The sequence below is a fragment of the Catharus ustulatus genome, chromosome 17 (assembly GCF_009819885.2).
Source record: "Catharus ustulatus isolate bCatUst1 chromosome 17, bCatUst1.pri.v2, whole genome shotgun sequence".
Classification (NCBI taxonomy): Eukaryota; Metazoa; Chordata; class Aves; order Passeriformes; family Turdidae; genus Catharus; species Catharus ustulatus.
Window position 1 is genome coordinate 12,311,965 of NC_046237.1, and position 16,287 is coordinate 12,328,251.

A 16,287-nucleotide genomic window follows, 5' to 3' on the forward strand; every position below is an offset into this window, starting at 1 on the left:
ACACAGGGGACACGACACCGCTGACACGGGACAGCACTGCAACAAGGACACGGCCGACAGGGGACAAGGCAAACAAGGGGACACCACTGACACGGGGACACCACCGCGAGCAGCAGCACCCACTGACACCAGCGCCACAGCGACAGCAGCCCAGCCCGCTCCGAACATGGCCGCCGCCCCGCTCCGCCGTGAGGGCGGGCCGTGCCCGCCGTGCCCGCCCCCGGCTCGGCGCGGCGGCGGAGCGGGGCTGCGCGGCCCCCGCCCGCGCACAGTCCCGGTGCCTCGCCATGGTGCTGCCGGGGGAGCAGGCCCGGCTCTACCGGCCGCGGCCGGAGCTGCTGCCCGCGGCTCACGTCCCCTCGCTGTCCCACTACCAGCGGCTGTACCAGCGCTCCGTGGAGGAGCCGCACGGTGAGCGGGGCCGCGCGGGGCGGGCGCGGCTCCCGGGCCCTGCGGGGGCTGTGGGGAGCCCTCCGCTTGTGGGGTGCTCGGCGGGTGTCCCTCGTGTCCCCACTAATGTTACCTGCCTCATCCCCGCTTCCCTCATCCCTCTTTCCTGCTCACGGGCTCCGGCGCCCGTTGCCTTTGCAGAATTTTGGGGGGACATCGCTAAAGAGTTCTACTGGAAGCGTCAGCACACGGGACCCTTCCTGAAGTACAACTTCGATGTGACCAAGGGAAAGATCTTCATCGAGTGGATGAAAGGAGCGACCACCAACATCTGCTACAACCTCCTGGACAGAAATGTCAATGAGAAGAAGCTTGGGGACAAAGTCGCTTTTTACTGGTAAGTTTTTGTTTTTATTGAGGTGGAGAGGCTGTGTAAACGGCACCCTGAAGTAAGCGAACAGGGGCTAATCCTCAGACGGGCTCAGCACGCGTTTGCTCGCAGTGTCCTTGGGAAGAGCTTTGCCGGGAAGCTTCTCTGCCCTTCCTGGGATGCGCTGAAGTGCCCGGCACAGCACGGGGAGCACCTGGCTCCCAGCTCTGCAGCTGTACCTGCTGTACCTGCTGAGGGCTCCGAGCCTCAGGCGGGCTGGGGCAGGTGCCACAGCTCCCTGCTGGAGGAGGTGGATGTGGATAGAGAAGCACGGGATGAGGAGCAGCCAACATCCAGCAGCTAAAAGCTAATAAACCCCATTATCTCCCGTGTTTATGTTTTGTGGGTCTGGCAAGTTTCCACTCCTTTGGTAGAAAGGTTCTCCTAATACCTGAGTGTGTATGTGGATTCCTTGCACTTGAACGTAAAGTGTTTTCAGAAAGACTGGGTTCTCTACCTTTGGGAAGAAAAGTGTCTTCCAGCCCTATCTAAAGTATGTTTCTGGTTTTTTGCCACAGTAGTTACTAGTGTTAAAATCTGAGTAAAACTTAATTTTCATATTGATGCGAAGTAGCTTTCACTTGTGATGTCCAAGCTCCAGAAGTAATGTGCTCCTGCTGAAATAGCTCAGCTGGCAACACAGCTGTGTCCTCAGACAGAGCTGTGCCTGCTTCTCCTGTGCATTTTGCTGTTTCCCTTGAGCTTGTATTCATCTAACCTGGCTGTGACTGTATGTGACAGGGCAGAAGCACAATTAAATGTACCCTATGGTAGGCATGCAATAACTCCTTGGGATGTGGTGAGTCCCTTGAGCAGAACAGATGGAGAAACCTTACTGTCATTATAATAAAAATATCAGATGCTCTAAGTGATTTATTGTGCAGCTGAAGGTCCCCCTAAGTCACCTGGTATAAAGTTGACTGGAGAGCCACCCTGCAGCTGAAAGGAACATGATTACACCAGTGTGGCTCTGGCTGTGGCGGTAAAATTGGCTTCGTAGAGTTTCTAGAGTTTTTATCTATAGCCCTTCTGTTTCAGTGAAATAATTACACACACTGCCTAGTAAATACTCATATTGATAAAGCACAGGTGAAATGCTGGGAAGTGTTTACTTCTCTACTAGTTAAATAAATTCTCTATCTCACTCTGATGTAAAATGACTGCAGCTTCTGGATGAAAACTTTTGTAAACTCCTGCAGGTAAAGGTGTGCCAGCAAGCAAAGCCATTTGGCATCCAGCTCTGGCCCTGTGCTGGGGTTTGTTGAGGGGCTGGGTTCTTTGTGCACATGAATCTTTGTGTGACAGCGAGGCAGCAGCCCACAGTTTTAATTTGGGCTTGGTGAATGTTTTTCTTGTTGGTTATTCTGGCAGCCTTTGTGGGGGTATTTGTGATGCTGAGAAAAGCTTGGGGTGGATATGAAAATGGTGGGTGGCTGTCAGTTGTGGTGTTCACAGTGATAAAAAATAAAGTCTCTCTTCCTCCTTCGCAGAGAGTTTCCCCTGATTGTTTTGGGACGGGCTCTCCTAGTGTGGCTCTGTCTCAGGTGACCAGGCACTGTAGTGTGGAGCTGTCAGCTAGGAATGCCAGTGGGAGCGATGGAAGAGGCACACTGTGACAAAACTGTGGCACTGAGAACTCGAGAGAGAGGGTTGCAACTCATAAAACTGCTCCTTTCTGAGCATGTGGTTTTTTTCAAAACAAAACAATAATTAGTTGCTCTCATCTTGTCCTCTCACATTTTGTGTTTAGCACTCTGGAATGAGTCTGACTCCCTAAAACACTTGAGACTTGTCACACTGTATGAAAGGTCGCCAAAGAAATTAAAGCCTTTGAAAGCTGGAGAGGGTTTTTTTATTTTTAAACACCTGAGCCACTAGATTGCATCTAAGGAAGTCTGTAGCCTACTAGATGGGAAAGGTGCTGAACTTATACCAAGGCTTGGTTGACTTCCCAGCTCTGAGAGCTCTGAAAAGATACAGGACCATGGTCTTTGCTTTCAGAGAGGAGGAAATTAGGGAAAAGCTGAATAATGTTTGGAGGCATTGCTGAGAGTCTCTGAGAAGTGATGTGTCCTAACAAAACTCTGAACTGGCTGTGGCTTCTCCAGTCTTGCACGGATGGGAAGGAGCAAGCAGCTCATCTGGGCTTGCTAGGGCCAAGCTGCACTAAAGGTTCCTGCACCACCAGCAGTCCAGATTAGCTCCACTCAGAGGGTCTAATCCCAAGCCACATGGAATTGCATTTTCAGCACAAAGGGCAGTACATGGGATTGATTGCCTAATGCTGCAGAACTTGTACATAGGTGACTTTTGCTGTCATGGTGTCATCCTCATGGTGCTGTTAGGACTCTGTAGCTCAAAGTGGCCATCCTGAGTTGGTAGGAAACATGGATTTTTCCCTGTTGCCTGCTTCACTAGGATATCTCAGGCTGCTTGCAAACCTTACAAATATTTCTGGTTTCACTGCTTCTGATTCCTCTTTCTCTGCTTGGTATTGCTGATGTGGCCTAAAAAAAGGAACAGAAGCACCAGGAAATGCTTCTGATAAAGTGCTGCTCTCAAAAGTCAAGTCTCTTTCCTAGTGGTGTGCCAAGGCTGAGGTCAGTAACAGTGGCTGCTCTGCAGGTGGGTACCTGTGGTGACTCTCGTGGGCCTGGCAGGGGAAATGGACTGGACCAGCTGCTGGGACATTAAGGGGACTTGCAGCAGTGCTGAGAACTTTGTGAGGAGTGGTTAATTGGGGCAGGAGCACAGTGTTTCACCCTGCTGTAGACATGCCAAGTCATTTGGACAGCCCTTAGTTCTGTGCTGAAATGTCTGTTAATAATGTCATATAAACTTTAGCCTGGGCAGCCTGTGGAGGTAAAAATATAACCTTGTGGGAATTAAAAAAAAACATCTCTTGCAAAACACTTTAATTAGATCCTGGGGTGTGAAAGTATTTGGAAGAGGCCTGCTCTGTGTGTAACCTGTGCCTCTGTTTCTCAAACCAGTTACCCAGCTGCAGTGTTGGTAGTGCCTGGTGGGACCGGGGCAGGAGGTGGAGCTTTGTTTTTAGAGTCCCTCTAGGCGAGGAGATGGAGTTTAGCTGGTGCTCCTGGCTTCTGCCATCTCTGGGAAAGTGTATTCATTTTCTGGTTTTTTAGATTGGCATATGACATTGCACATCTAGAAAGGAGTAATAAAGATAGTAAAGGCTGCCAGAGCTTATTGGAACTTTGTTTAACAAAATAATAAGTACCTATAGTTCCTCTTATGGGCCTAGAACAAACAGGGCATGCAAATATAAAATTAGGAGGTGTGGTTTGTTTGGTTTTGGTTTCCTTGTATTATTTGACTTTAAAATGTGATTATGGATTTAGGGCCTTGTAGCCTTGAGGTTTCTTCCAATAAAACTTCCTACAAGAAAAAGCCAAACAACTATGAGAGCATATTAAAAAAAAATAAAAGATACAAACCAGCCTCACACATCTGTCATGTACTGGCTGTTAATATCCAGCCTTTCCAAGTGATTAATTGGATCCAGCTTCTACATGATGCAATTGGCTCTGCTGCTCCCATTGGCTTCAGGATTCTGGAGCATCCTGTGTCAAACTGACCATTCAGTTCTTTGGTAACTTCCTGGATGACTTGTTATTCTTCCAGTGATGCAGCCTCTTCTGGTGATGAGAGCACATCTCTAAATCGCACTTTGTTTAAAGAACAAAATTCACCACTGGGAAGGTTGCTTTTACTTATCCACATTTGCAAGTGTGTGTATGGCTTGGTTCATGCCCACAGCACTATCCAGGCTCAGCACAGCTCCTTTCCTGATGGGGATTCTCCATTGCAGAAGGGCTGGCTCCCCTCAGCCCTTTCTGAGGAGCCTCCCCAGCAACCCATCTCCCTGTTGTGTGCTCAGAGGGATGGATTGCTGGTTTTGACAGATAGCAATTATTTTGGAAGCACTGATGAACAGTATAATGCTCTGCTTCTGGAAATCAGACACATTATGTGCCCCCAAAATAGGTAATAACTTACATTGAATGTGTTAGTATTTTATGAAGTGCAAATCTTGTACCTTCTTCAAGGGCAGTGATAGTTGTAGATTCCATCACAGAAAGTATATGTCTTTTCTGGTGGGCTTTGTGAAATCTGCCAGTGTGGGAGAGGGTGACAAAACTGGGAGCTTCAGACAGAATTTTTCATCCCTCCAAAGGGGAATATCCCTGTGTGGTGAGGATGCCTGAGCTGTGTGGGTAGTGCAGGAGTGGGGGTGAGGGGAACATCAGTAGAAACATGGAATTAAAACAGGAGTACGGGGAGTAGAGTAGTAGCTCAGGCATGTCCAAGTCATGTGCTTTCCTGGCTTCTTTGGAATTTTTCCTTTCCCAGTTCTGGGCAGTCACCAAGCAGTGTGGTTAGTGCTGTGTGGTAGTGCAAGCTGCTGTGTTTGGGCACTCATATATAAGAACAGGCTGGGACAGGAGGGACTCATAGCTTCTCCTCGGGTGTAGCTCCCTGATTTTTCTCCATAGGTGGATGAAGTCTCTAACTTTGGCTGTGTGCTGTTTGGAGCAAGGTCATGATGGGTTTAAAATTAACTGATTCATGTAACTGCTCTGAACTCCCTGCAGATGAGATACAAAGATGATGCTGCTCCAGGCCAGCATGCTGATGCCTGCTTAAGGGTTTGAGGTTGTCAGTTTGGCCTGAGGGGCTGGAAAACACAGGGATGATGGTCTAAAACTTGTTACCAAGGGCTTTATGTGTGTGTGCCGAGACCCATTTTCTCCTGTCATAATCTTGAGGTTCTTCTGTCCCAAGTGTTTCTGTTGTACTCATTGTGCTGCATCCTCCACCCTGTTCATTACTAGTGAAATCTCCAAGGTAGTTCCCAGCTGAGCGGTTGTGCCAAAGGGAAGAAATAAATATCTGAGAACAACAAACTGCCTCCTTCAGGCATGTGTGTGGGGTGTGCTTTCCTGGATGCTGTGAGTCAGCAGATTGAGCACTGTGGTACTCAGGCACTTGGCATGCTCAGAGTCACTGGAAGTTGTTTTTCCATTCCAAGGACTGACTTGAAAGTAGAACTTGACTCATCCCTGTCAGGTACTCTTGCTGGTTTGCTGAAGTTGCTGGGAAGGGTGAGTAGTTTGATGTTTTGGAGATCTCAAGTCCCATTCCTGCTCTGCAGAGCCTCTTCCATCCCAGGATGCCAGGTAGGGCAGGAGCAGGGAGCTGGCAAGTGCTCTGAGCCTCGTGCTGTGCTGTTCTGCTCTGCAGTGCAAGGAAGGAAAGGGACAGGCATTAAAGGCTGGTGACCATTTCATTACCTAGTCCTTGTGGTTTTGCCCCTTCAGAAGCACCCCTGAGCTTGTGCCCCCATGGGAGGGCATTCCACATTATTGAAGGTTTTCTCTGGAAGTGGCTTTTACTGAGCTCAAACAACACGTAATCCTACTATCCTGATCCTGGAGACAGGGTAGGATTTTTCATCTTTGTTAGGTAGAATCTGTTAAAAGAAGCACTCAGGTGCCAGCCTTTGGGTGGTTGCTCAGTGGCAGAGCAGTGAGAACAGGATTGTTTAACCTTTCCTGCCTGGGAGAGCAGCTCAGCTGCCTTGAATCAGGGGAGCAGCTTTCATTTGAGTTTTGTTGGATCTGTTTGTTTCCAGCCTTTGCTCAGAAACCTTTGGTAGCTGCTACTGGCAGGGATACAGCATCCATCCATATAAATACAAGGGAATATCCAGGAAGTATTGGACCAGATAAACAAGTGGGATGTCTGTAAGTGCCCAGGATTAAATGGCATGTGCCCTAGATAGGGGCAGGAACTTGAATGTGGAATTGCAGAGCTGCTGGCCAGGGTACACTGGTGGCATTTGCAAAAGGCTGCTGTGCCAAGGGCTGGGAGGTAGCCAGTCCCCCTGTGCCCAGAGAGGGCAATGGAGAGGGTCCTGGGAACCAGTGAATGTGACTTGTATCCCTGGGCATGCAGTGGAACAGGGGCACTGGAGGGGTGCTGCTGCTGGTGAGCTACTGGAGCACGAGGCCGGTGGCACTGAGCGCACAGGGGTGGCTCTTTGCAGACCATCTTCGGGAGGCTTCCCACTAAAACTTGTTCAAGAAAGAATTCCAGTGTGCCTGGAAGAACAGTGTTTTTATGGAGCTGGTTTAGCCTTGCCTTTTGCTTCCTCACTTTCAGTGGACACTCTTCAGGGTCAGCAGCAGGACTGCCAAGGACAGTGTTGAAACAGAATTGCTGATGGTGGCCAGGCTCACATGCTCCACAAACAGCATCTCCTGCTGCTGTTACTCCAAACATCAGCCACGGGTCTGACTCATCTTCGGTTGGGTTTTGTCTGAGAGGCTCTTGGCTGAGCTGCTGTGAGCACAAGTGCAGTGCTGCTGTGTAAATGACACCAGTGGCAGTTTTTATGTTCTTATTTAGTACTTCTTCCTCATCCTCCTCATTACTCTGTAGATTCAGCTCTGTAGATTCAGCATGAGAGATTTATTAAGTTTTCATTAATTTCTGTTTACACCCCTACCCGGAAATGTTGGTCTATACCTGTGCAATGCTTTTCTGCATGGTTCTGGGGATGTGGTTGTAACAATAACTACATGGGGCAGTATGAGGGGTGAGTGTGCACAGACAATGGCACCTGGATTTTTTCATGTCTGTGAAACTTTTGTCTTGTTCTACTGGCACCTATTACAGGCAACTGGATATGTTTCAAGAATAGTTGGTGGCTTTAGGGAGGGGCACCATGGTTGTGCAGTGGTGGCATATTGCATATATTGGCTGGAGATTTGAAACTTGCAGTGGATAAATGGAGCTCATCAACAGAGAGGATGGTGAACTTCTGTATGGATTCAGGACATGGAAGATCAGAGCCTTCAGTTTGCTCACTGGACTAGAAAACCTGATTATTTTTGCCATGTGAATGCCTTGTGTGTTCTCCCTTGGCACCCTGGTGTGAATGGAGCAAGTGGACAAGGACTCCAGCTACACGTGGGTGAGACTTGCTCCAAGTAGGGGACAAAATACTCAGGCTTTGCCAAAAGAGGTGTGAGTGTGTGCTCATTCTAAGTGTGGCATTTTTCTGGTGGGTTGCTGCACTTGCTGTGCCTGGTGGACTCTCTGTGCCCAGAGCTCCTGGGCTGAAATGTCGATGGCCTGTGGTTTCACAAGAGCTCTCCCCTCCCCCCTTTTGGAGCAGGGTTTCTGTTCTCTGTTTGCATTTCTGCACATCACTTGGAAATGTCGAAATGAGGTGCGGTAGGAAATCGTGAGCCCTGGCAGTTTGCCATGAAGTTCATTTTCATAGATGCCACCTCCCTTCTTCAGGGGAATTCCTCGAGGAAGTTGAGGGCCTTCCTGCTTGCTTTGTCACACCTGGTAGTGCCCAGAGAAGCTGTGGCTGTCCCATTCTGGGAGTGGTCAAGGCCAGGTTGGACAGAACTTGTAGCAACCTGGTCTAGTGGAAGGTGTCTGTGCCCATGGAACTAGATTGTCTTTAAGGTCTATTCCAACCCAGAACTTTTGTTTGATGATTCGTTCAGTGATAGTGAAGCATGTTTTTCATTCCAGTTGCCACTGACCATCTTCTCAGAAGCATTCCCTAAATGACATTCCAGCAGGTGACACCTGGCCTTCACCTCTGGAAGTTTATGATGCATAAAATTCAAATGTCCACCAAAAATCGGTTTAAAAGCTTAATTTTCTACCATGCCCTTTATGCATATTGTTTGAGCCTCCATTGGAATTGCCTTGCCTGGCTTTCTGTGTTTCTAGAAGCTCTTCAAAATATGGCAGAATGTGCCCACCAGAGATGCAACTATTCCCCAAAATGGGGCATTTCCCAGCTGCATTTGGCTAGCTGATTACTTTACTTACAGAAGCTTCATCCAGGGTCTGTTCAACAGCCCAACTGTAAATTGTTTAAACAAGCAATCAGCTGTTTTGTACTGAATATAAACCCTAGTCCCACTGGACTGGTAAAAATAGTCTGTGCTCCTTTGAAAACCTCACTGATGGTAAACATCTAAAATGTTTCCTCTCATGTCAAACTCTCTCAATCTTCTGCAGCATTCAGTGAGTTTGGCTGTTTGAGCTTGCAAGTGCTGGCTGAGGGCAGCCAAACTCCATGACATGCTGGGTGAGTCTTGCACATAACCTCTGTTGCAATGCTATATCATTATTTTGTTTTTAAAAAGTAATTAAAATTTGCTTTAAAAAACCTCTCCCCTAAATAAAACAGCAAAAAGCTGTTGTTTTTTTCCACTGGTTGTTCTCTCATGTTTTAAAGTATACTTCAGAAAGTAAGAGTTAGAGTTAATGCTCATCCTCTTGACTTGATGGTTACTCAGTATCAAGCAAGTAGGAGAATCAGGAAGCCACAGAGAGTAAATTCTCATTGCTGGGCCCATCAGCACAGAGTGGCTGCTGACACTGTCGCCAAGATATTTACCTGTGGTTTGCATGACTCACAAAATGACTTATCTTGCCAAATGTCCAGGGTGAGAGTACATTTCCCTTGAAGAGGGATTTGCTGGCTGCTGTCGATCCTGTCTTCCCCAAAACTGTTTCTCTGGAGTATTCTGACTCTCAAGTGTGAGCAGAGTGTACAAATCCCATGGCACTGAGTTCACTTGCTCATGTTGGCTCATCCAAGCAGCAGTGGGAGGTGTTAATTCCCTTAGAGATGTCTGAGCATCTCACTGCCTAAAGAAAGGGGCTTGAAGCAGATTTTAGGGCATAGCCTGGTGTGAGTGGGATAACTGGAGGGAATTTTGGCAGGTTGATAAATAGAGTGGTTTTGGAGCAGTGTCCACCTCCAGCTGGGCTCAGTGGTGTAGGATCGCTCAGGGTATGGCAGAGTGAACAGTGCTTGGGCTGCACAAGGTAAATATTATTTCTTTAGATGCCTCTGGTATTTGTTCAGCTTCTGAAAGGCTGCAGATACAAAGAGTAGCTGGGGATGTATATAATGAGAAGGAAGGTCAGAAAGATGGATGTGGTTTTCCTGTGGGACAGTAACAATGGTGCAGGGTGTTGGGTGTTTGTTTTGCTTTGTCCATATAGCTGTTTTTAAAGGTGAATAGAGATCAAAGAGCAAATGGTGACCCAGCATCCCTGTAGAAATGAGCTCCATTTTGGCTGTTCTGTAAAGTACATAGTACCTGTGTCAGTTGGACTGGAGGGGATAGGCCTGGGGCCGAACACAGAGCATTGTGCCCTGCAGAGCACAGGGCTCCTGCTTTGACACGGTTGGTTTGGGTTTCTTAACAGCAGTAAGAGTCCATCCTTGCTAGGTACATGATCAACTTTAAGTTGGGATGGTTTGGCTCAGAGGTAAATTTGAGAGCAGAGCTCTGTTAGGCCCTACCTGAGGTGTGAGGACACTGGAGGGGAAAACTGATGGTGATTTTAATGCAATTGTCTGTGTCAACTGTGTGGATTTAGGAAGTGATGGTATTAAACTGGTAAGATTCTTCTCTTCCCTGGGCTTTCTGTTGCCAGGTTTACTCAATGATGTTCTCTGAATGCTGCCAAGTATTTCTGAACGCACTGGGAAAACCTTTTCACCAGCCCCTCCCAAGCTGAGCTCTGTGATTACACAACTTCTTCTTTCTGGATCTGTGTTGTGATGCAAGGGGAATTAAATGTGGTGATGGTAGGGTTGAGCTTTCTGGTAAACCTGCTGCTCAGGAAACCTCAGGCTTCCCAGAACTCCTTTGGGAATTTTACATAACTGTGGTGGGAGATGGTGACGTTAAACATGGGCAGGGCTGGGCAGACTGCCCCGTCATTATGGAATGTTCTCATGGAGGTTTTTTGCAGACCTGCTGCAGACCCATCTGGTTTGTGCAATTAAGAGCATTTCTATATTGACCAATCCATGCAAATACCAGAATTTTTTTTCTGATTATCTTGCACAGCTGCTCTCCCTAAACTTCATGTTTGAATATACAGTAATTTCACGATTAAAAGTCGCACTGAGTATAAGCCGCACTTCCGGGTGTCGGCAACTTTTCATTCTTTGTCCATACATAAGCCACACCTGATTATAAACCGCACATTACAATACAGAGTGTGATAAAAGGTATCTGTTCTATCACCATCTGTTGAGGGTGGGGGCAGTGATCCTTATCTCCATAGGAGATATTCTGCTAATGGGCCATCCATTGAAACCAGGCAGGGCATTGTTCTTTATCTTTTCACAACCCATCCTTCCTCCAGCCAGTCATTTTCTGCTCATGGCCATTGAGTCCCACTGTGGGACTGATAAAATTACTGCATCCCATTGGGAGTTGCTCCAGCCAGGGGGAAGAGCCCAACATTTCTTACCAAGATAAAAACAGAGGTTTTGGGACACTAAGGGAGCCCCTTTCTCCACTGGATTCCAGAGGAAAACCGGATTTCTCCACATCACCACTGGAGCTCCAGAAGGAAACTGCACCTTGTACAGGAGCACTGCTCCAACTGAGCCACATCTGTCACTGCAGGAGGATGCAGCCACCATGGAATGGGACTGCTGCCAACACCCTGCCTGACAGGGTGTCAGGTTGTACTCTGACTTTGTCAGGGTTTGGAGTTTGTTTCTTTGTAGTGCTGTATTTCTATTTTAATTTCCCTAGAAAAGAACTGTTATTCCTAATTCTCATGTTTTTGCCTGAAAGCCCCTTGATTTCAAAATTATAATAATTTGGAGGAAGGGGGTTTACATTCTCCATTTCAAAGAGAATTTCCTGCCTTTCTCAGCAGACACCTGTCCTCCAAACTAAAACAGCAACTTTTCATTCTTTGTTCATATATAAGCCGCACCTGATTATAAGCCACACTTTGGGTTCGGACCAAAATTTTAGTCAAAATGGTGCAGCTTATAATCATGAAATTACTGTAATCTATTTTCTCAAAAACAGATTTTAAAAGCTGTCTTTACTCAAGTGCCATTCCTCTCTCAAATGGCATAAGCAAGGCTGTGGCATAGGGAGAAATCCAGGTTTTTTTCCCTGTTTTGGCTGCTGTTGTTCCTGAGAACCTAAGATATGTCCAGCAGACCCTTTTGAGGCAGCAGTTTTGGGGCTGTCCTGGGAACAGGCGAGGCTAGGTGGTGGCAGGAGGTGTGTGAGCAGCTGACACCGCGGTGGCCGAGCACGCCGGGGGCTCTCGCTGCCCATGCGGCTCACACATGAGCACATTCCCCACATGGCAGGAGCCTGGCTGGCCCAACTCTGCCTGGCATTTTGGCTGCTCTAATTCTGGATGTGGAATGGATCAGGGAGCCATGAGCCCTCCTGGCCGCCCCTGGTGACCTTGCACGTGAAGAGCTGTCACCACAGCATGAAAATTCATTCCTGTACCTTGTACTCTGCTCTGGGGACAGGCTGCTGGTGAAGCAGGAGCTGGAGATGTCTCATGCTGCATTTGGTTCCATGTTTAGGGAGGGATTTGGGGCTCTGAGCTTGTTTTAGGTTAGATGGCAACAGGGATGTTCTAGGGTAGACATTCGCACAGTTCCCATCTCTGCTCTACTGGAGTTACAGAATTAACTAAGTTAGAAAAGACCTTTGAGATCATGGAGTCTCTCTGTGGTTCCCCACTGTGCAAATTGTTCCTGTGACATGGCATCATCTGGGAAAGTCTTCTTTCCCTCTTACAACACCTTTTCCAAACAGGGAATCCATGTTTTCTTAAGGGTGCTTTCCAGTAGGTAAAATGTGGAGCCTTTGTCCTGCATTATGAAAAATTACTCTGTGGGCTGCCATCACATCTCTGCCAGTCAGAAAACGAGACCTGGTAGCTTTGAGGTGGTTTGCTCTGCTTTGAAAAATTTACCTTTCAGGTGCCCTCTGCCTGTGCTTGGTAACGTTGGTTTACTGCTTTTACTCAATCACAGAATGGTTTGGGTTGGAAGGGACATTAAAGCTCATTTCATTCCCCCTCCCTGCCAAGGACAGGGACACCTTCCACTATCCCAGGCTGCTCCAACCCCGTCCAGCCTGGCCTTGGGCACTGCCAGGGATCCAGAGGCAGCCACAGCTGCTCTGGGCACCCCATGCCAGGGCCTGCCCACCCTCACAGGGGAGAATTTCTTCCTAATATCCAACCTATTCTCTTTCAGTTTAAAGCCATTGTCATTTGCAAAAAGGGAGTGAGTGATGTGTTCACAGGAGCTTAGAGGAGAAATTCAATTGATCTGCAGCCCCTTTGGTCCTCAGTGGGAGCATTTCCAGGGATCAGAAAGGCTTTGGCTTTGTCCTTAGCTTGGTTTGGTCTGTGATTTTCTCTTTCTGACTGTGCAGATCTGCAGATGGTCTGGCAGATCTTGAAAACTTCTAACACTTCACTTGCTTGGCTTCATTTCTTCCTTTTCTCCTGTACATCACCTTCTCAGTGGTGTTGTAGCTCTTGTAAACCACAATTATCATCCTCAATTCCTTTGAAAACTGTAACTGCCTCTGATGCAACCCGTGCTTCCTGCTGCTCTGTGCCAATGCCAGAGCAGCTTTGCTTAGGGAGTTGTAGTCATCTATAATTCAAATAAGTGATGCAAATGACTTCTTTAGAAATGTAGTGAAAGGGAACCAGTGTTGGTGATTTGCTTTCAGTTCAGCTTCGCTTGGTCTGTTTGGGTGCTCTCAGAAGTGTGTGTCCCCCTGGCCATTGAATTCCTGTCCCTCCCTTGTGTTTGTCACCCTACAGCTGAGATGGGCTCAGCTCACTTGTTTAGGTGAGGAGTGGATGAAGCAGACCATGCTTTGGAAAGCCCTGTAGTCAGCCCTGGTGCTTGGCAAAGCACAGTAACTTCTTAACCTGCTTTGTTGCAAATACCCAGGAGATCACCTGGGCACAGAGTTCCTCTCCCACACTGCTGCTCTGCATCCCTGCCTGCTCCACGTGGTCAGTGCTTGAGCTGATGGGGCTCTGAAGAAATGCTTGCCTGCTCCTACAGACCACCCTCTCTCCCACACTGTACAGCAGGAAATCACTCACCTGCATGGTGGCTCTAAGAGGGAGGCATAACCTTGATTTACTACCTGGACAACAGGTGAAACAGCTCTGTGGCTCTGCACCTCCAAGGTCAAACTCCCAGCTCAGCAGGCAGTCTGTGAGCCCCCTGTAAGTGTGGCACAGAGGTGACAAGGATTCAGCTTTCCTACCTGGTGTTTTCTTCCTCCCCTGCCTGTGTGACTTCTCCGAGCAATTGTTCCTTGCTCAGGTGCTGGCAGGGTCTGTGCCATGGGGCTTTGTGAGCATCAGGCATCTGCTCTGAAATGGGGAGCCCCTTATTTTAACTGCTGGCAGAAGGGAGCAGGAGGGTAAGAGCACTGCAGAGCCTTTCATATGTTGACAGGGATGTGTTCTGTGCAGGGCTGGGCACTGCCATCCTGCACACTGCAGTGGTGTGGTCCCCAAGGCTCTTGGGGTGTCTGGCCCTGGCAAGGATTGGCTGCAGACAGATACAAAACTCTCCTCTTTGCAAGAAACCTGACTTCTTCAACAAGTCACAATTTCTAGAAGACCTGCTTAAGAGGGCCTCCAGTTGTACCTCTGTGTGTTTAGTTGAAGAACTTGCATTTATTGAGTCAGTGGGTGATCCAGTGGAGATCTTAAATCAGAATGGGTTGGGTTGGAAGGGTCCTTAGAGGTCATCTAGTTCTACTCCCTGCCTGGGCAGGGACATCTTCCACTAGCCCAGGGTGCTCCAAACCCTTTCCAACCTGGCCTTGGACACTGCCAGGGATCCAGGGGCAACCACAGCTGCTCTGGGCACCCTGTGCCAGGGTTGCCCACCCTCACAGGGAAGAATTTCTTCTATATATATTCCATATGGCCAAACTTGCCTTTCTCCAGCTGAGCATTCACACAACATGCAATATGTAAAACACAGGCTTCTCAAGTGCTAAGAATCTCAAATGCATTCCTGCCATGAGCTAGATGATGCTGTAAAATTTTGGATTACAGTTGCTAAATGTAGCACTTGGTTTGAAGATGAAAAAATATCAGACTCACTATGCTACACCATGTATTTCATCGAATGATGTATCTGGGATGTTTGGGGTGCTGAGAATTGGATTTTCCTTTCAGAAGAAGCCTTGCTGTTAGAGCACAGATTGCACATGAGCAATTGCAGCAGTGCTGCTGCCAGCTATTTTCACCAATAGTTCTTAAAATCCATGTATTTGGGAAGTGTTGGATTTGGTGGGGTTGGAACTGCTGAGGTGTGTTCTGCGGTGCTGTTTTCAGAAGAGTTAGGTTTATTTTCAAAGTTTTATTTCTTTTTCAGTTGAATTTGGACAAGGGAGCCCATGTGACATGCTCAGGGCTGACAGCCCTTGCTTATGTGAGATGGGCACATTGGGAAGATGCTGCTGGCAGAACTTGGATGCCACGAGTTCACAGGCTGGGTTTTGACGCAGAGAGTACTCAATAGCATGCAAGTGGGCATTCCTTTAAATGCCCTGTCTAAAATCCATCATTCACTGGGCTTTTGTGCCAGAGCAGAGGCCCAAGCAGTCTGAATGCTGCTGTGGGCACTCCAGACTATTTTCAGAGGCAGGGAGACATAAAGCAATTGCCTGCTCTTGGGAGACTGCTCGAGGCCTTGGCTGAGGATGCATTGAAAGGAGGTATCTTGTCAGTAGAAACAAGGACATGATTTGTTTCCCATTGAACAAAAGGTCTTAAAATCTGAAGCCTGAGGTTTGCCCTGCTATGGTAGGGGAACTGTTTTGCAGTCACGCAAATGGATGGAAAGGACTTTGAAAGCCCCCTGAAAATCCTCGCCAGTTTTAACTTCTCTTTGACTCTGTGTGGCCTTACGTAAGAGGCCTTAGTTCTGGCCTTCAGGACAAGCCTGGGTACATTCCTTGGCCTGAATATCCCTCAGAAATCCTGCCAAGGAGGAGGACCTGGTGTATTTGAGATGTGCCTCTGATGTGCTGGCAGAGCAGGAATGTCTGAGCAGTGCCTCGTGCCGGGTGGCTCAGGGCAGGTCTGTGTCCATCCTGGGCACTGTGAGCAGAGCTGCTCCCCTGAGAACCCACAGCTTGGATGACCTGGCTGCCTCTCCCCAAATAGCACACAGGGACCTGGGCAGCCTGTGCTAGTCTTTCTTCCTAATGTGTTCCTCTCTTAGTAAAGGCTGTAATTAGATCCTTTGCTGGGCCAGAGCATGGACAAAGAGACATCCTTCCTCCCTGCCCTGTTTGTTGACCTGCTGGCTTGCACAGCACCTGCCTGTGGTGCCCAGCAGAGCCCAGTGACCTTCAGGTAAGGGATTAGTGGGCTGGGATGCTCCAGTTGCATTTGGAAGCATTATAATTGTCTTTTAAGAACTATTCCATAGCAAGGCTCATGGCCAAGGGGAGAGCTGCACACACACAGTGATCCTGCACATCTGAACACAAGCAGGTTTGCACAGCACCAGCCTTGATGTAGGTGCACAAAGGAAAACCTGGATAGTGAGGGAAGGC

The 16,287-nt window shown here is 48.1% G+C and overlaps 1 protein-coding gene across 2 annotated transcripts in view; it reads left to right on the forward strand.

Moving 5' to 3' along the window:
- The first annotated feature begins 254 nt into the window (after window positions 1–254).
- The window catches only part of ACSS2 (acyl-CoA synthetase short chain family member 2), a 31,736-nt gene continuing 15,703 nt past the window's right edge, over window positions 255–16,287 (forward strand). For both annotated transcript variants that reach the window (XM_033074738.1, XM_033074739.1), the window contains exons 1-2: window positions 255–411; window positions 592–787. In XM_033074738.1, coding sequence (XP_032930629.1) covers window positions 288–411; window positions 592–787 — 320 coding nt within the window. In that variant the 5' untranslated portion in view covers window positions 255–287. The remainder of the gene's footprint in view (window positions 412–591; window positions 788–16,287) is intronic.